At 40.1% G+C, this 21,196-nt stretch overlaps 1 protein-coding gene across 2 annotated transcripts in view; it reads right to left on the bottom strand.

Annotated features, from left to right (window-relative positions):
* CAB39 (calcium binding protein 39) overlaps positions 1 to 21,196 on the bottom strand; it is a 102,414-nt gene that overhangs the window by 57,155 nt on the left and 24,063 nt on the right. Inside the window, exon 2 of one of the 2 annotated variants that reach the window (XM_059893036.1) lies at positions 402 to 21,196. This exon is cut by the window's right edge and continues 13,965 nt beyond it. The exons of the other annotated variant lie outside the window; for it this stretch is intronic. Coding sequence (XP_059749019.1) covers positions 402 to 461 — 60 coding nt within the window. The 5' untranslated portion in view covers positions 462 to 21,196. The remainder of the gene's footprint in view (positions 1 to 401) is intronic. 2 annotated transcript variants of the gene reach the window in all.

Genomic DNA, 21,196 nt, shown 5'->3' with positions numbered 1-21,196 from the left:
TAGAGCACTTTGTACTTTTCAAAACACTTTTTTAATCCCCTGCTCTCCTAACCCCCATGTGAAGAGGAACATGATGGTGCCGATGCTGGTGGCCTGCTAGTGCTGCCAGGGCCCCTCCTAAGCAACGGAATCCGTCATCTATGGGATCTTTTCAAACAATTCTCCAAGGACATTATATTACTTCCATTTACAGGTAAAGCTGAACGACTTAAAGAAACTGGTTCAAGGTACTAAAGGGTAAAACCAGCTCAGGCTCAGGTTGATCCAAAGTGTCCTTAATCACCACACTATACCTCCAGTTAATAGACACCTCTATCTTACAGTTGAGGAAACTGAGGTAAAAAGTTAGTAAGGGGCTTAGCCAAAAAACAATGGCAACAGGCCCACTCTCTAGGTCTCACCAGATGCGCTTTTTCCAGGTTCATGCTGCTTGTTGCTAAGCGTCCCGCAGGCACACCCATCCTCCTCCTCCTCAGTGAGGCCCAAGGGCTCAGGGCTGGAGGAACCTTGGAGAGAGCCTTGGGCACATCTCCCCATCAGATCTGCAAATTTTTTAAGTGATGGTTTTAAGGTGTACTTTTTCTGCCTGGATATGGCTATTCTCTATGAAGGAACTCACTTGATAAATTCTGGAGACAATGAACTTCTGGAAGTTCTTAATTTTTTGTGGGAAGCAAAAGACAATGTTTCAATTACATCAGGCAAAAGGAGGCTATCAACTATTCAAAGAAGTCACCATGAATAAACACAGTTAACAAGATAAACGATGGAAGGAACGAGAACAGGTCAGAAGTTACAATTTCTCTCACTAAATAAACTAAAAGAAGTTACACCCACCCTCACTAAACAACCTCATATAAGATACCAAAAGATTAACACTTTTGAGAAGAACCTTAAAGATCACTTAGTTCAGTGACTTTCAACCCAGGAGTTCCAAACTCCTATAGTTAACTGCCCCTGGCACCCACTGCCCAGGTGGAGGTAGGTCTCAGACACCCCAACCCTACTCTGTATTTTTTCTGATCAACATAAAATCTCTCTGCACAGCATCATAACACTTCCTTTGACCTTCACCTAAGACTTCACTGAAGAAAGTGTTGGAATGTTTCTTCTCTAAAGTTTGAGATACAGAGAGCCGCATGTCTGTTTACAAATAAACATTTAGGGGGAAAGAACATGTAAATGACTTCTAACAAGAAGCCGACAAACCATGAACAGGTATGTTACTTCTTGACATGGTTTGATATGATCTGTTTTGATCAATCTCTATACCCGAATCAGTCACCTACACAGTTCACCTCTGTCAGCTTGTAAATCTTCTTTTGATCACATTAAAACCACATCTTCTTTAATCAAAGAGAAATGCCCTCAAACACAGGTTCTCAAAATTCAAAGATGCATAAATTTACTTCTAAATATCTTTTCTACAATAAGAAGTTTGGATCAACTACAGGTGAGTTACCCCAGGTGGTGGTTACATTTTCTCTTTGATTACCTGGCAAGATGGGACCCAAATTCTGGATCATTCCTTTCCATTACTTTTTTCTTTTATTTATTTTTAAGAAGGGTAGAGGGCAATGCAGACTGCTTCTCTGTAAACAGTGAATTCACACTCACAATAAATCCTATGAATATATAATCTTCCTATTTGTATTCCACAAATAATAGCAGCGATAAAACAAGTCTATGCTGGGTAAAGCCTGGGAATGTTTAATGGCTATTTTGCAGGAAATATTAGGGTGCTATGCAACAGAGATTATTTTCAGCTCTGGCTCAGTGGTGGAAGAAGTGACTTTCCAGCTACTACACGTGAAATACTGGTCACAGAAGAAAAAACACAGCTGCTGAAGAGAATACATATACAAATTGCTTTTGTGAGGGCAAGGGGAAGCATGCCACAATCATTTCTCTTAATTAATACACCAGGCAGACAGGATTCTGCTGAACATATAAACTAATAAACCATACTTAGAGGAATACAGTCAGTAACACATGGCGGACATTCCTCAGCAAGCTCTAATCCAGTCCCAGTGCTGAAGGTCTTCAGGACATGCTTGTGTTTTCTCTCTGCCCTCCCTCCCCATCTCTCATACACACACTTTAAATATTCTTTTGATTTATTATTTTAAAAATACAGTTAAGTATAATTATTAAGTAAAAGAATAAATAAGAACTATTTAAATAACATTACAAATGTATAAATAAAAACTTTATCACACAGTTCTTATTTTAAAGCCTAAGTGCAATAATAAAAATCCTTTTATTTCTTTCATTTACACCCTCAAATTCACCAATTCTTATTTAATACAACCAAGATTTGGGGGATCAAAAACAAGGAAATAGTATCCCTTAAAACTTCTGCATTAGAACTTCTTATGGCTAAATTTGCTTTGTATTAAGCTTAATTATCCTTATACTACTGTATGTCACTTGTGATACAACTTTTTAAACAATTAATTGAAAATGTAGAGAATTAATTCACAAATTAAAATTTGTGAATGGCTTCTAAGTCATGACTGAGCAGGCAGACAATACATGTGCCTAGAACATTGCTAAAAGGCTAAGAGAAATACTTCGAGAAATAAAAAGTCTTATAAACACGTTAGCTTAACGTGTTTAGAATTACTGAGTACATATTTTTTGTTACTGACTTTACGATGAGTAAAGAAAATAAAAGCAGCTATTGAGGCAATGTTGTAAGTAACATGGTGAAATTATGGATTTGTCATGGAAGTATTAGTATGTTCATTAAAGATGTGGAGAAAGATTCCAAAACAATTGATCAAAAGAGGCTGTACCTCTAGAGAGCAGGAAAAGTGTGGAGGATTGTTATTTTTCTTACAAACTCTTTCTATAACTATTTGCCTCCTTCAATTTGACATGTATAATTCTGGTAAACACAAAACTGAATTTAAAGAAATCAATGGATATATAAAACTATCCTTAATACATAAAAAGTACTATTAATAAAATATTTCCATGGAAGGCTGAATGACAGAAAAGTAAGGCTGCCAATTTACTAACCTTACTAATCCACCAAGTCAGAAGAACCAACAGAACCAGCAGACTTTGACCATGATCTGTATGTAAGAAAACTAAAGTTTCTAAAATATGTAATAGTACACACACGTGCGTGCACACACACACACACACACAGCTAAAAGAAATACGACTAAACTAGATTTCATAAATCACTTAAATTCATTTTAGCAACAAAGAACTATCTGAAATCTACCTGAAGATTTGGAACCAAATACAAACTGAGTTTGAGTCGAGCGTGAGGCTTCAGTTTGCTTGTGCGTCTATGGTGTATGTGTATGCGCTGTTAGCTCAGTCGTGTCTGACTCTGCAACCCCGTGGACTTTAGCCCTCCAAGCTCCTCTGTCTGTGGGGTTCTCAAAGCAGAAATATTGGAGTGTGTTGCCAGTTCCTTCTCCAGGGGATCTTTCCAACCCAGGGATCAAACCCAGGTCCCCCACACTGCAGGCAGCTTCTTTACCATCTAAGCCACCAGGGAAGCCCAGTCCTTACAAGCAACAGAGGTTAATCCCTTCACAGAACAACTCATGACCTTCCAACAATGCCCAAATGATAGCAAATGCAGCACTGACAATCAACTCTCCAGCCCACTCTGCTTCCTCCCAGGAATGGAGACGGTGCTTTCCAAGGGGCCTGGTCCACCATCAAGCTGAACTATTCACAGGCTTCTGTGTCCGTGAAGGATGTGAAACACCCAGGCACACGTCTCCAAGAGTATGGAGATGCCCAAGCTGAAGTATTGCAGTAGCAATGGTTAAAGGGCTTTCCTTTGTGGCTCAGCCGGTAAAGAATATGCCCGCAATGCAGGAGACCTGGATTCGATCCCTGGGTTGGAAAGATCCCCTGGAGAAGAGGACAACTACCCACTCCAGTATTCTGGCCTGGAGAATTCCTGGAGAGTATAGTCTATAGGGTCACAGAGTCAGACACAACTGAACGACTTACTTCACTTCACTTCTAGATGGTTATAAGACATCCCTCACCTGCCTTGCTCTCACTTCCCCCTTTCTTCCTTTACCATAAGGATTTGAGAGAATTCTAGGGAACAATAACAGCAAGAGTTCCCTGAGTAAGGCCCTTCAATAACTTTTCATTGCCTTTTTGGTAAAATCCAAACTGTCTACCATGGCTTTACCCATCTCCAGTTCACACAGCCCTCTAGCCTCTAATTATGGGAGTCCAGCCACACTGAGGTCCTTTTGGTTCCCTAAATATGCCAACTACCTCTAAGCCAGAGTAACACACTTGAAAATATGGTAAAAAAATCTTTAAAATCTAGATGGATTTATGTGTTTTCACTGTTTCTCAACTACTGCATATGTTCAAAGTTTTTCTTAAACTATGTTTTGCCTAAGCTATGTTTTAGACATAACCGGAGTTCATGAAGGAAATGGACAAAAATGTATACTGTAGTTGAAAAAATTTTAGTTTTTAAATACTCTTTTCCCTGTCTCTTCAAAAAAAAAATACCTGGTTCATAATAAATCTCAATAGGATTCCTTGGGCTGAGTCAAAATTACTAATGCCACTGGGAGAAAGCCAGCCACTGTCAGCATTACAGAGGGCTGTGGAGACCCATCTCTGCGTCTCTCAAACTGAGGGTAAGCTTGTTCCTGATGGTAAATTAGTGGGACATGCCCAAATCCCAAAGACGACTCAGAGGGGAAATTTAACATGAAAACTGGGAGGACGGGGTGGGGAATAATTTAGTATGCCTTTATACTAAAATTAATATTTGTAAAATAACATGCTAAATCTGCAAGAAAGGAATTTACACAAACATTTAGCACTTCACACCTCTTAGCTTTCACACATTTGTTTTCCTGTCTTTCCAAATGCCCTTTCTTTCCCCCTTTAATTCAATGACTCATATTTATTCCAACGTTGACGTCCTTCAAGGCTCTATCTTGGCTGTCTTCTTACCCTGTATTCTCTGAGTGATCTCATCTACCCACCTGAAGTCCATCTCCAGCTCCAACCCATCAGCCTACATTTCTAACTGCTGCTCGCTACAGATGCCCTCCAGGCGCCTCAAATCTCACCCCCAAGTTCTTCTTATTCTTCTAAATTCCCCTTCACAGTGAATGGATCCACTGTTCACCCAATCACAAAACTTTGGTTGTCTGAGCAGACTCTTTCCATTTGTTAACTCTTTCATATAATCAGGAAATTATTAAAGTTCACAACTTTAGTAAATTCAATTTTCTAAATCTCTCTACCCCTACGGACACCAAGTGGAGACTCTCACTATTCTCCACGAAGGGTTGTAGTTGTCAAAGGGGCCAATATCACCCCTAGGAGATGTCCTGGAAAATCTGGTTGTCAAGATGACTGGGACACTTACTGACCCACTGAAATCACTTTAAAAAGGAGGAGGAGATTGCTTTTTGTGTCACTGTTCACAAAAGCATAGCCCTCAGCCAGCTTCTATATCTGTGAGGTAGGGAGAAGAGGGCTAGACTGGGAGTCAGAATAAATGAAGTCTGAACCTATGTTTACCACTGAGAGTTAAAACGTCTAGCTTTGAAAAACTATGCTGTTAAAAGTGCTGCACTCGATATGCCAGCAAATTTGGAAAATTCAGCAGTGGCCACAGGACTGGGAAAGGTCAGTTTTCGTTCCAATCCCAAAGAAAGGCAATGCCAAAGAATGCGCAAACTACTGCACAATTACACTCATTTTACACACTAGCAAAGCAATGCTCAAAATTCTCCAAGCTAGGCTTCAACAGCATGTGAACCAAGAACTTCCAGATGTTTAAGCTGGATTTAGAAAAGGCACAGGGATCAAACTGCCAACATCCGTTGGATCATAGAAAAGGCAAGAAAATTCTAGAAAAACACCTACTTCTGCTTCATTGACTACACTAAAGCCTTTGACTATATGGATCACAACAAACTGTGGAAGATTCTCAAAGAAATGGGATACCAGACCACCTTACCTGCCTCCTGAGAAACCTGTATGCAGGTCAAGAAGCAACAGTTAGAACCAGATGTGGAACAATGGACTGGTTGAAAACTGGGAAAGGAGTATGCCAAGGCTGTTTACTGACACCTTGCTTATTTAACTTATATGCAGAGTACATCATGAGAAATGCTGGGCTGGAAGAAGCACAAGCTGGAATCAAGACTGCCGGGAGAAATATCAATAACCTCAGATACGCAGATGACACCAACCTAATGGCAGAAAGCAAAGAGGAACTAAAGAGCCTCTTGATGAAGGTGAAAGAGGAGAGTGAAAAGGCTGGCTTAAAACTCAATATTCAAAAAACTAAGATCATGGCATCCATTCCCATCACTTCATGGCAAATAGATGGGGAAACAATGGAAACAGTGACAGACTTTATTTTCTTGGGCTCCAAAATCACTGTGGGTTGTGTGACTCCTGCCACAAGATTCAAAGATGCTTGCTCCTTGGAAGAGAAGCTATGACAAACCTAGACAGCATATTAAAAAGCAAAGTCATCACTTTGCTGACAAAGGTCTGTCTAGTCAAAGCTATGGTTTTTTTCAGTAGTCATGTATGGGTGTGAGAGCTGGACCATAAAGAAGAGTGAGCGCCGAAGGACTGCTGCTTTCACACTGTGGTGCCAGGGAAGACTCTTGGAAGTCTCTTGGACTGCAAGATCAAACCAGTCACTCCTAAAGGAAACCAACCCTGAATATTCATTGGAAGGACTGATGCTGAAGCTGAAGCTCTAATATTCTGGCCACCTGATGTGAAGAACTGACTCACTGGAAAAGACCCTGATGCTGGGAACAATTGAAGGCAGGAGGAGAAGGGGGTGACAGAGGACTAGATGGTTGGATAGCGTCACTGACTTAATGGACATGAGTTTGAGCAAACTCTGGGAGACGGTGACGGACAGGGAAGCCTGGCATGCTTCAGTCCATAGGTTGCAAAGAGCAGGACACGACTGAGCGACTAAACGACAAGTTCTTAGAAGAGCATCCGCATGTGGTAAAATCTGAATAAATAGTAGAAAAAGATAGTTCTGTGGGTTTTTTTCCTTCTAACATCTGATTCATGGCTACAATTTTCAGAGCCAAATGGGTTTAAAAAAAAGGTGTCCACACAGACTATACAGCAATGCAAAATGAGTGATTTTCTCCTTTTTAAAACTGCATCTAAAAGTTCTGATTTCGTTTTTGGAAGGATAGGCTATATGCTCTTCTAAGCTGCAAATAAGATGCAATGATTCAGCAGCTTCATTAAAATAACCCGTGACTAGCTTAAAGAAGCAGTAGCTTAAAGAAGGTTAAATTAACCTCTGGTTAATTAAAAAAGCTGCCATTCACATAGCTCATCATCAGATATGTAAAACCAAAATTAATTGTTCAAGAGCACACAAGAAGACTTGTGAAGTGTTCTTTGCAATTAATATATTGCATTGGCCAATAAGGTTGTTAGGGTTTTTTAATAACAGCGACAGGGAAACCCAAATGAACTTTTTAGCCAAACTAATATCTTGATCAGACTTTCAGGGGCCAATGATGTGCAACACTGGATACTATGCAGGAAGCAAACTGACATTTTTTACAGCTTAGCGAGTAAACCAGGTGGTTATCATGGTGGTAACAGTAGCAGTATTTAAAATAATATAGGATCTCTTCTATAGCACAACACTTCACAGTTCACAAAGCCCTGTCACTTCTCTGTTTAATCCTTCCCATTTCCCTGAGAATAAAATCCACACTCCTGACTGCAGCCTGCAAGGCTCCTTGTGATTTACTCTTCTCTGTCCTCATCTCTTACCTTCTAGGCTTCTGCCACAGTGTCTGGCTTGACACTCCTGGCCAGGCCCAAGAACATTTTCCATGTTGTTCATGGAGAGCTCATAGCGCAGATCATCATGGCTCTCTTCCTCATTTTACCCACAGGGCCCTCCTGACCAAGCCTTCCCGCAGAGGACTTCTCCCCTACTCTCATCTCCTTACCCTGCTTCATTGCTCTTCCAGTACTTGTCACCATTACCTGAGATATATTAATAGAGACAGGAGCAGCAGGAGCAGATAAAATAAGTCCCACAAAGAGTGCTCTGCTGATTCCACTCATTCACTGTTTTATACCTGAACCCTAGAACATACCTGTAGAAAATATGTAGAAGGACCAAACTATTTCTTTTGATTCTCAAGGAAAGAGCAGAAACACTTTTTGATTCTTCACTCCTAAGAGAAGTTATTTTTTTTCTGTTCTAAATAAGATGAGTAAACTAAGGCACAAAAATATTGAATAATCTGTTCAAACACCATGAAGCTATTAATACTTAGTAAAGTGCAAGGGGTAAGACTTCTAAGGACTCCAACTTTGCACCAGGTACGAGTTCAGTGTCTCTCGTATGATAATGAATATGTCCATTGTGTATCAGTAGACTTAAAACTGCTTCTCCGGTAAACCTGTTTCTCTCAGATTTATGTCCCAAGATGGCAGATGAATCATTACTTAAAGACAGGTGAAAAAGAGAAAAACTCCCAGGAAATGTAACTGAACACTGTGAAATCATTTAAAAACCAATGCTCTGGGGCTTGTGGGCTCAGTGGTAAAGAATCCAACTACCGATATAGGAGACACAGGTTAGATCCTTGATCCGTGAGGATCCCACATGCTGCAGAGCAACTGAGCCCATGAACCACAACTAGTGAGCCTGTGCTCAGAGCCCCAAAGCTGCGCAACTGAGCCCATGTGCCACAACTACTAAAGCCCGTGCTCTACAACGAGAAGGCACCGTAATGAGAAGCCCATGCACCACAACTGGAGAGTGGCCCCGCTGCTCGCCACAACGAGAGAAGAGCAATAAAGACCCAGCACAGGCATAAGTAAATACAATTAACAAAAAAAACTCTGAAGATTTCTACTGACCTGAAAAAAATGCCCACAATCCCTTTTAACTGAAAACACTTTAGATAGAAAGGTACATACACATATTTATATGCCCCATATGTACATATATATGTATACGTATATAAAATAAACCTGTGTGTTCTATATATGCAAACACATATGTTGACTAAGAAAAAAATCAAAGCTTAACAATGGGCACTGAGAATGTGTATTGTATATTGTTTTTCTTAAGGACAAATATTTATAATGTACATGTGATACTTTTTCCTGATTATAGAAGTGTTATTTAAAAAATTCGCAGGAGGGCCTAGAGGAGCTATCCCACATTGAAGGTCAGGAAGGGTGGTGGTGAGGAGATACCCCTCGTCCAAACTAAGGAGCAATGGCTGCGCTTTGGTGGAGCAGCCGTGAAGAGATACCCCACGCCCAAAGTAAGAGAAACCCAAGTAAGATGGTAGGTGTTGCAAGAGGGCATCAGAGGGCAAACACACTGAAACCATACTCACAGAAAACTAGTCAATCTAATCACACTAGGACCACAGCCTTGTCTAACTCAATGAAACTAAGCCATGCCCGTGGGGCAGCCCAAGACGGGCGGATCATGGTGGAGAGATTTGACAGAATGTGGTCCACTGGAGAAGGGAATGGCAAACCACTTCAGTATTCTTGCCTTGGGAACCCCATGAACAGTATGAAAAGGCAAAATGATAGGATACTGAAAGAGAAACTCCTCAGGTCAGTAGGTGCTCAATATGCTACTGGAGATCAGTGGAGAAATAACTCCAGAAAGAATGAAGGGATGGAGCCAAAGCAAAAACAATACTCAGCTGTGGATGTGACTGGTCATAGAAGCAAGGTCCAATGCTGTAAAGAGCAATATTGCATAGGAACCTGGAATGTCAGGTCCATGAATCAAGGCAAATTGGAAGTGGTCAAACAAGAGATGGCAAGAGTGAATGTCGACATTCTAGGAATCAGCGAACTGAAATGGACTGGAATGGGTGAATTTAACTCAGATGACTATTATATCTACTACTGCAGGCAGGAATCCCTCAGAAAAAATGGAGTGACCATCATGGTCAACAAAAGAGTCTGAAATGCAGTACTTGGATGCAATCTCAAAAACGACAGAATGATTTCTGTTCGTTTCCAAGGCAAACCATTCAATATCACAGTAATCCAAGCCTATGCCCCAACCAGTAACGCTGAAGAAGCTGAAGTTGAACGGTTCTATGAAGACCTACAAAACCTTTTAGAACTAACACCCAGAAAAGATGTCCTTTTCATTATAGGGGACTGGAATGCAAAAGTAGGAAGTCAAGAAACACCTGGAGTAACAGGCAAATTTGGCCTTGGAATACGGAATGAAGCAGGGCAAAGACTAATACAGTTTTGCCAAGAAAATGCACTGGTCATAACACACACCCTCTTCCAACAACACAAGAGAAGACTCTATACATGGACATCACCAGATGGTCAACACCAAAATCAGATTGATTATATTCTTTGCAGCCAAAGATGGAGAAGCTCTATACAGTCAGCAAAAACAAGACCAGGAGCTGACTGTGGCTCAGATCATGAACTCCTTATTGCCAAATTCGAACTTAAATTGAAGAAAGTAGGGAAAACCACTAGACCATTCAGGTATGACCTAAATCAAATCCCTGATGATTATACCGTGGAAGTGAGAAATAGATTTAAGGGCCTAGATCTGATAGATAGAGTGCCTGATGAACTATGGAATGAGGTTCATGACATTGTGCAGGAGACAGGGATCAAGACCATTCCCATAGGAAAGAAATGCAAAAAAGCAAAATGGCTGTCTGGGGAGGCCTTACAAATAGCTGTGAAAAGAAGAGAAGCGAAAAGCAAAGGAGAAAAGGAAAGATATAAACATCTGAATGCAGAGTTCCAAAGAATAGCAAGAAGAGATAAGAAAGCCTTCTTCAGCGATCAATGCAAAGAAATAGAGGAAAACAACAGAATGGGAAAGACTAGGGATCTCTTCAAAAAAATCAGAGATACCAAAGGAACATTTCATGCAAACATGGGCTCAATAAACGACAGAAATGGTATGGACCTAATAGAAGTAGAAGATATTAAGAAGAGATGGCAAGAATACACAGAAGAACTGTACAAAAAAGAGCTTCATGACCCAGATAATCACGATGGTGTGATCACTCACCTAGAGCCAGACATCCTGGAATGTGAAGTCAAGTGGGCCTTAGAAAGCACCACTACGAACAAAGCTAGTGGAGGTGATGGAATTCCAGTTGAGCTATTTGAAATCCTGGAAGATGATGCTGTGAAAGTGCTGCACTCAATATGCCAGCAAATTTGGAACTCAGCAGTGGCCACAGGACTGGAAAAGGTCAGTGTTCATTCCAATCCCAAAGAAAGGCAATGCCAAAGAATGCTCAAACTACCGCACAATTGCACTCATCTCACACGCTAGTAAAGTAATGCTCAAAATTCTCCAAGCCAGGCTTCAGCAATATGTGAACTGTGAACTTCCTGATGTTCAAGCTGGTTTTAGAAAAGGCAGAGGAACCAGAGATCAAATTGCCAACATCCGCTGGATCATGGAAAAAGCAAGAGAGTTCCAGAAAAACATCTATTTCTGCTTTATTGACTATGCCAAAGCCTTTGACTGTGTGGGTCACAATAAACTGTGGAAAATTGTGAAAGAGATGGGAATACCAGACCACCTGACCTGCCTCCTGAGAAATTTGTATGCAGGTCAGGAAGCAACAGTTAGAACTGGACATGGAACAACAGACTGGTTCCAAATAGGAAAAGGAATACGTCAAGGCTGTATATTGTCACCCTGTTTATTTAACTTATATGCAGAGTACATCATGAGAAACGCTGGACTGGAAGAAACACAAGCTGGAATCAAGATTGCAGGGAGAAATATCAATAACCTCAGATATGCAGATGACACCACCCTTATGGCAGAAAGTGAAGAGGAACTCAAAAGCCCTTGATGAAAGTGAAAGTGGAGAGTGAAAAAGTTGGCTTAAAGCTCAACATTCAGAAAACGAAGATCATGGCATCCGGTCCCACCACTTCATGGGAAATAGATGGGGAAACAGTGGAAACAGGCTTTATTTTTCTGGGCTCCAAAATCACTACAGATGGTGACTGCAGCCATGAAATTAAAAGAAGCTTACTCCTTGGAAGTAAAGTTATGACCAACCTAGACAGCATATTCAAAAGCAGAGACATTACTTTGCCAACAAAGGTTCGTCTAGTCAAGGCTATGGTTTTTCCATGGTCATGTATGGATGTGAGAGTTGGACTGTGAAGAAGGCTGAGCGCCGAAGAATTGATGCTTTTGAACTGTGGTGTTGGAGAAGACTCTTGAGAGTCCCTTGGACTGCAAGGAGATCCAACCAGTCCATTCTGAAAGAGATCAGCCCTGGGATTTCTTTGGAAGGAATGATGCTAAAGCTGAAACTCCAGTACTTTGGCCACCTCATGCGAAAAGTTGACTCATTGGAAAAGACTCTGATGCTGGGAGGGATTGGTGGCAGGAGGAGAAGGGGACGACAGAGGATGAGATGGCTGGATGGCATCACTGACTCAATGGACTTGAGTCTGAGTGAACTCCGGGAGTCGGTGAGGGACAGGGAGGCCTGGCGTGCTGCGATTCATGGGGTCGCAAAGAGTCGGACACGACTGAGCGACTGATCTGATCTGATTTAAAAAATTAGTATAAGATCATTCCCAGGTAAAGGAACCAGGGCCCCGTGAAGGAGCTGGAAAATATATAAGATGATAATGGGACATGCTACCTCAGAAAGCAAAGATGGGTGATGTCATGCCAAAAAAGACACAGGACCCAATGTGAAAGGTTCCCACAGGCACGTGTGTGCATGTGTGTGTGTATGTGCGTGTGCACTCAGTTGTGTCTGACTCTAACTGTATGGACTGTAGCTGCCAGGTTCCTCTGTCTGTGGGATTTTCCAAACAAGAATAGTGGAGTGGGTTGCCATTTCCTATTCCAGGGGACCCTCCAAACCTAGAGACTGAACCTGCATCTCTTGCATCTCCTGCACTGGCACGCAGATTCTTCCTGTGCCCGCTGAGAAGCCCTCCCACAAGCCTAAGATAATACAACTCGGGCATAAAAAATTTACTGCAATGAACTGACATGAAAATTAAAATTTGCATATATAATATATAAATTATATATTTGACAGTAGTATAAGTAAACTATACCATAGTTAATATAAAAGATTAAAACTCATGAAGATTATAATATCAAAAAAGAAAATTCATTGGTCACATTAAAGTCTGTGAGAACAATAACTCAATACCCGCAAAATTGGTAAATAAGAGAATGGCACTTTTATCCTGTCTTTTCTGTATAGCCTGCATTTGAGAGTAACCAAATAGTTGAAACGCAAAGAATCTTCTTTACGGAAGATTCACATAGTTAATAAATGCAGAAAGAAAAATAGAAAATTAACATTGTGCAATTTTGATGAAATATGGGATATAGGCAACAATTATCAATGGCCATTAAAATTAAAGGTGAAAGGATGATCGAGAACTTCATAGCAGGTATACTGGAGCTGATAACTTAGAACACTGATCTATCAGTGTTTTTAAAATAAGAAAATCAGGCATCAATGTGACTAGGAAAATCAAACATCAGTGTGACTCATGGTAGGATGTACAGGAAGTACAAAGCTCTATCTATAAAAATATTTACCTCCTTTCCCTCACTTAAAAAATCAACTGAATCTAATCAAGTTCCTAGAACTATCAGTCTATAGGAAACACAGGGGATGAAGGAACAAGTTAAACAACATAATAAGGAAGCACTAAGTCAAACCCAGAACCAGGGCCACTCAACAAGACAAATTTGGGTTTCTGCAGCAAATCAAAAAGCATTAGCAGATGGGGGACAGGAAAGGCAGTGGCAAATGTTTAATAAAACAAACTCACTAGACAGAGTCAAATACATGGATCTTCTCTGGCGCCTGATTCAAATAAACCAACTATACAAAAGATATATGGGCAAATCAGAAAAATTATATACTAGGTAGGATAATTAACAAATTACTGATAATTTTGTTATGTATTATAATATAGTATGTAAAAATATCCTTATCAATTAGACATATGTACTGAAATATGGGTGATTTGGGATTTGATTTAAAATACTATAGTACACTCTTCCTTAAGAGTAAGGTGGAGGGAATAGATCAAACAAGGCTAAAATATTAATAACTGCTGTTGTGGCTAGAACTTCACTATACTACAGTATCTGTATATACTTGAACATTTTCGTAATTTTTAAAAATTAGAAATTGGGAAAATTTTTTATTCTGAAGAATTATGTTTCCTATAATTGACATGCCTATTGTGCTTTGCTTTTTTCCCATTTGCCTAAATTGTCAAAGTTAAATTTATGTGCAAATGCAAAATGATCACCTTAAACCATAAAAACAACTCCTTCTTCTCTCTGGACTCACAGCTCTTACTTAACAGTTCCAATGTATACGTGTTGTCATTCTGTCCACTACAAATTCAATAAATAAACTTACCTGTTGATGGCACATAAAAAGAAAAAAAATGTCTACCGAAGAAACAGGTGCTCAGGCAATGCCTTCAACAGTTGACTTACAGTGACCCTCCCTGAAATTCATAGACAACTGCAGCAATGCCAGCGTGAGTAGCTCTTTGGGAATGCCCCCACCTTCTCCACTTGTCCCAAATCCTGCCCATCTTTAACTCCACTTTTAAATAACAGCTCCTCCATGAAGGCCCCCACAGTAAAAGTAATCTTTCTCCTCACACTCCTGAAGTTTCAAAATGTTGATTATAGTGTGCTTTTAAAATTAACATATGTATAACCCTCAACAAGTCAGGAAGTCCCCAAACCCAATGTGGCAGAACTGAATACTAGCCAGCTTGTTGCACGCTCATGACATTTGGCATGCTACTTTGTGTAAGACTCCAGATACACGTTTTGACTGGAACCCAAAAAACAGTTCTGAAAGTAAAAGAAGGCCACAGAAAGGACTTGATACATAAGCAAGCAGGAGTTAACTAGAAAGTTTTAATCTGAAACCCAGGCAGTACAGGGCCAGGTGCCACCACCTGGCTTGTTGTGGAGGTTCTTGGAGGGTGAGCACGAAATCCAGGAAAGCACCTACAATCTAGATGTTACTATGTACAAAGTTGGACCCACACCTGCTCGCTTAAGTTTCCTAATACATATGTGCTGCCACTTGTATGTTGTTTGTGCCATGAAGAGCAACATGGCACAATTCTAACTAAAGTGTAATGTACACATGTAATTAACCAAGATGGAACACTGAAAAGGTGGATCTGGGTTCCAAAGACTGAGGCATGATTTGTAGAACCATCCTGTTTGGGATCTTCACAACATTTTTGCATTGATTTTTTTAAATTAATGTTAAATTAGAATGTACTTAACGAACTGACCACTTGAACATTATATGGTGATGTGTATTCTCTAAATTCAAGGTCTACGAACATCTTCTATCCATGAAACTACCCCTTCCCACTTTTCCCAATTCCTATGGTAAGGTAAATACATCCTGTACATCATTGTGGTTGTTCAGTCACCAAAATGCCCAACTCTTTGTGACCCCATGGACTGCAGCATGTCAAGATTCCCTTGTCCTTCAGGATCTCCCTGAGTTTGCTCAAATTGATGTCCACTGAGTCAGTGATGCTTGCTACCCAACCATCTCATCTTCTGCTGTGCTTCTCTCCCTTTGCCTTCAATCTTTCCCAGCATGAAGGTCTTTCCCAACTAGTACATCTTTCAGTTCAGTTCAGTTGCTCAGTCATATCCAACTCTTTGTGACCCCATGAATCGCAGCACGCCAGGCCTCCCTGTCCATCACCAACTCCCGGAGTTCACCCAAACTCACGTGCATTGGGTTGGTGATGCCATCCAGCCATCTCATCCTTTGTCGTCCCCTTCTCCTGTCCCCAATCCCTCCCACCGTCAGGGTCTTTTCCAATGAGTCAACTCTTCACACGAGGTGGCCAAAGTACTGCAGTTTCAGCTTTAGCATCATTCCTTCCAAAGAAATCCCAGGGCTAATCTCCTTCAGAATGGACTGGTTGGATCTCCCTGCAGTCCAAGGGACTCTCAAGAGTCTTCTCCAACACCACAGTTCAAAAGCATCAATTCTTTGGCACTCAGCTTTCTTCACAGTCCAACTCTCACATCCATACATGACCATGGAAAAACCATAGCCTTGACTAGACGGACCTTTGTTGGCAAAGTAATGTCTCTGCTTTTGAATATGCTATCTAGGTTGGTTATAATTTTCCTTCCAAGGAGTAAGCGTCTTTTAATTTCATGGCTGCAGTCACCATCTGCAGTGATTTTGGAGCCCCCCAAAATAAAGTCTACAACTGTTTCCACAGTTTGCCCATCTATTTCCCAGGAAGTGATGGGACCAACTTAGTTTTCTGAATGTTGAGCTTTAAGCCAACTTTTTCACTCTCCACTTTCACTTTCATCAAGAGGCTTTTGAGTTCCTCTTCACTTTCTGCCATAAGGGTGGTGTCATCTGCATATCTGAGGTTACTGATATTTCTCCCAGCAATCTTGATTCCAGCTTGTGCTTCTTCCAGCCCTGCATTTCTCATGATGTACTCTGCATATAAGTTAAATAAACAGGGTGACAACATACAGCCTTGACGTATTCCTTTTCCTATTTGGAAGCAGTCTGTTGTTCCATGTCCAGTTCTAATTATTGCTTCCTGACCTGCATATAGGTTTCTCAAGAGGCAGGTCAGGTGGTCTGGTATTTCCATCTCTTTCAGAATTTTCCACAGTTTATTGTGATCCACACAGTCAAAGGCTTTGGCATAGTCAATAAAGTAGAAATAGATGTTTTTCTGGAACTCTCTTGCTTTTTTGATGATCCAGCGGATGTTGGCAATTTGATCTCTGGTTCCTCTGCCTTTTCTAAAACCAGCTTGAACATCTGGAAGTTCATGGTTCACGTATTGCTGAAGCCTAGCTTGGAGAATTTTGAGCATTACTTTACTAGCGTGTGAGATGAGTGCAATTGTGCGGTAGTGTGAGCATTCTTTGGCATTGCCTTTCTTTGGGATTGGAATGAACACTGACCCTTTCCAGTCCTGTGGCCACTGCTGAGTTTTCCAAATGTGCTGGCATATTGAGTGCAGCACTTTCACAGCATCATCTTTCAGGATTTCAAATAGCTCAACTGGAATTCCATCACCTCCACTAGCTTTGTTCGTAGTGGTGCTTTCTAAGGCCCACTTGACTTCACATTCCAGGATATCTGGCTCTAGGTGAGTGATCACACCATCGTGATTATCTGGGTCATGAAGATCTTTTTTGTACAGTTCTTCTGTGTATTCTTGCCACCTCTTCTTAATATCTTTTGCCTTTGTTAGGTCCATACCATTTCTGTCCTTTACCAAGCCCATCTTTGCGTGAAATGTTCCCCTGGTATCTCTAATTTTCTTGAAGAGATCTCTAGTCTTTCCCTTTCTGTTGTTTTCCTCTATTTTTTTGCACTGATCGCTGAGGAAGGCTTTCTTATCTCTCCTTGCTATTCTTGGAACTCTGCACTCAGATGCTTGTATCTTTCCTTTTCTCCTTTGCTTTTCGCTTCTCTTCTTTTCACAGCTACTTGTAAGGCCTCCTCAGTCATTTTGCTTTTTTGCATTTCTTTTCCATGGGGATGGTCTTGATCCCTGTCTTCTGTATAATGTAATGAACCTCCATCCATAGTCAGCAGGTACTCTATCAGATCTAGGCCCTTAAATCTATTTCTCACTTCCACTGTATAATCATCAGGGATTTGATTTAGGGCATACCTGAATGGTCCAGTGGTTTTCCCTACTTTCTTCAATTTCAGTCTGAATTTGGCAATAAGGAGTTCATGCTCTGAGCTACAGTCAGCTCCCGGTCTTGTTTTTGCTGAGTGCATAGAGCTTCTCCATCTTTGGCTGCAAAAAATATAATCAATCGGATTTCGGTGTTGACCATCTGGTGATGTCCATGTGTAGAGTCTTCTCTTGTGTTGTTCAAAGAGGGTGTTTGCTATGACCAGTGTGTTCTCTTGGCAAAACTCTATTAGCCTTTGCCTTGCTTCATTCCGTATTCCAAGGCCAAATTTGCCTGTTACTCCAGGTGTTTCTTGACTTCCTACTTTTGCATTCCAGTCCTCTATATTGAAAAGGACATCTTTTTTGGGTGTTAGTTCTAAAAGGTCTTGTAGGTCTTCATAGAACCTTTCAACTTCAGCTTCTTCAGTGTTACTGGTTGGGGCATAGGCTTGGATCACCGTGATTGAATGGTTTGCCTTAGAAACGAACAGAGATCATTCTGTCGTTTTTGAGATTGCATCCAAGTACCGCATTTTGGACTCTTTTGTTGACCATGATGGCCACTCCATTTCTTCTAACGGATTCCTGCCCACAGTAGTAGATATAATGGTCATCTGAGTTAAATTCACCCATTCCAGTCCATTTTAGTTTGCTGATTCCTAAAATGTCGACATTCACTCTTGCCATTTCCTGTTTGACCACTTCCGATTTGCCTTGATTCATGGACCTGACATTCCAAGTTCCTATGCAATATTGCTCTTTATAGCATCGGACCTTGCTTCTATCATCAGTCACATCCACAACTGGGTATTGTTTTTGCTTTGGCTCCATCCCTTCATTCTTTCTGGAGTTATTTCTCCACTGATCTCCAGTAGCATACTGGGCACCTACCGACCTGGGGAATTCCTCTTTCAGCATCCTATCATTCTGCCTTTTCATACTGTTCATGGAGTCCTCAAGGCAAGAATACTGAAGTGGTTTGCCATTCCCTTCTCCGGTGGACCACATTCTGTCACACCTCTCCACCATGACCCGTCCGTCTTGGGTGACCCCACACGGCATGGCTTAGTTTCATTGAGTTAGACAAGGCTGTGCTTAGGCTCATATAAAAGACCAGCCCTGAGATCCCATGGTGAGTATGTCCATCAGAATTCAAGGTAAGTCTCTTATCTTCAAATTCTCTTGTATTTATTTGTCCTGTCATCTTATACACAGATCAACTATTACAAAAATGTACAACATAAAAGTATGACTTAATTATGAAAAAGTAACCAAAAATAAACGTTCACTAATAATACTTTTTTTAAAAAATACTCATTTTTAAATTCTGATCAAATAAACAAAGAGCAATTTCTAAAACTATTACGAGTTAAATATGAAAAAGATACCTTTGACTGTTCCCTCCCTCCCTCAAAAAAATCCACCAAAATATCAAAAAACAAAAATTGGCCCATACCTCTGTTCCATATGCTTTAGAAAGGATTTTTATTGCTCATCATTGACAACCCAAGCTTCTTTTCTATTAAATATCAGGAATGCATTGCATAGGGAACTACTTTTTACTTCTAATCAAGTCTAGTTCCAAATATGGGTATAGGTCTGAGTGACCATGAGTTCTCTAGCTTGTGGAAGTACAGGAAGTATTCACCGCAGGAACTGGGGAAAGCAGGAAGGGGTGGTTTCATGGATAGAAAGTGTTCACAGACCTTGGATTTAGAGAATACACATCACGACATAATGTCAAAGTGATGAGTCGATTAAGTTCAGACTAATTAAAACTCTGTTAGGCACACACTTAATGTTTTTTAAAAGAGAGACTGTTGGGGACTTTTAATCTCTTTCACATTTTCAGAATTTAGAGGTATAGGTTAGGGTAGACTATTCTTGGTGGAACATTCTCCATGACCCCAACTGCATATGTCATATGAACCATTAATTCAATTTTTTGGGGTGTAATCAAAAGTAGCAAATAATCATTATAGGTAAATCAATCTTTAATAATATTCCCACAAGTTTAAATTTCTAGAAAAAATTTCTATTTCAAATTCACACTTTTTGTTATGAACGAATTACAGAACAAGAACTTAATGAAATAGACTTAGTAAATGTGCTGTCAGAAATAATTTCACTTTTGTGTTCTAAGATAGGCTTTTTGTTAATCCTTGAAAGTTTCTTTTACTCACACTATGAGTGTCAAATTATGAATGTTTATGAAATATGCTCTAATGATAACATTCATTATTTCAACAAGAAATCAAAAGACATCTTCTTATAGGAGAGATCTTTGCTTCAAACAAAGCAATTTTCAGAGAAAAGTAATTTTACAAGGATTTTTAAAAGCATCACCAAAAAAAAAAAAAAAAATCTGTGTATTAGTTTTACAAATAGGAACCTCATAGTTAAACCTCAAACACTTTTTGAGAGAACCATACGACTAGTGTCAAGTTTTACTGTGGTAATCTCAGTGAACCATGCAGTCATTATGGATTTTCAAGACTAAAATTATGATAATTAAGTACAATAGAATACTTCAAGCTGCCTTAAATCCTCTCTGGAATAAGGTGGGGCATGGATGAACAATCACTTAAACAGTTCTAGAATTCACTTAAACATATGGTTGCAAGTATTTTAGTCAAACTGTAATTAGCTAAATAATTCTTAAGCGCTAAGACAGTATCATGTTTCAGAGCTCTTTGACTTTTCTTGTAACTTTAAATTACATTAAAAATAGACATACATGCATACACACCTAACTTGAATCTTACTTCTGCAGAAAAGTTTGCTCTATACATATCTGATTTTTGCTTCAGTTGAATACTAGCCCGATAACAGTTTTCAAACATCTTTTGTTGTTAAATGAAAGGTAGTTTGCTCACTAAAATAAGTGCCATGAATGAGACTACACTTACACATGTTTGATCTGGGTCCTTCTATTTTCAAATTTCTGTATGAGCACAGCTTAGCAAAATGTATAATATTTTATATCAATAATTCCACACAAAATATACTTTTAACAATGTCTTTTAAATTCATTATAAAAGTAAACATATACTTTCTTCATAGCTGAACCTGTTGGACCAACACAGCTCTCTTCTGAGTCAGCAGGGGTCACTGCAGCATTTCTCCAAAGGACAAGTTGTTCTGTAACTCTTTCAGCAAAAATACTAGGTCATAGGCTTTGGGTCTTATTTCTAATGTGCTACTGTATTTCTCTTCTGTGTCCAACCAGCCTGCCCAGCTTTACTCTCTCCTGCAAGTCATATAAAATGAGTGAGAGTAAAGAAAGCCCTTGTCTTTTTCTCTGCTAGCCAGATCTATCTCACTCAGCAGAGTCACTGCGTATGTGTCAGTTCAGCTTTATAAAAACCAAAGAAATGATTCCTGACCTTCCCACCTTAGGAAGCAATTTTCTATGAAGAATGACTAAGTAAAGGGCTGTTCTGGCCACAGA

The sequence above is a fragment of the Bos taurus genome, chromosome 2 (genome assembly GCF_002263795.3).
Source record: "Bos taurus isolate L1 Dominette 01449 registration number 42190680 breed Hereford chromosome 2, ARS-UCD2.0, whole genome shotgun sequence".
In the NCBI taxonomy this organism is placed as follows: domain Eukaryota; kingdom Metazoa; phylum Chordata; class Mammalia; order Artiodactyla; family Bovidae; genus Bos; species Bos taurus.
The sequence above is the reverse complement of the archived record's forward strand: the minus strand, read 5'-3'. Positions and strand labels throughout refer to the sequence as shown.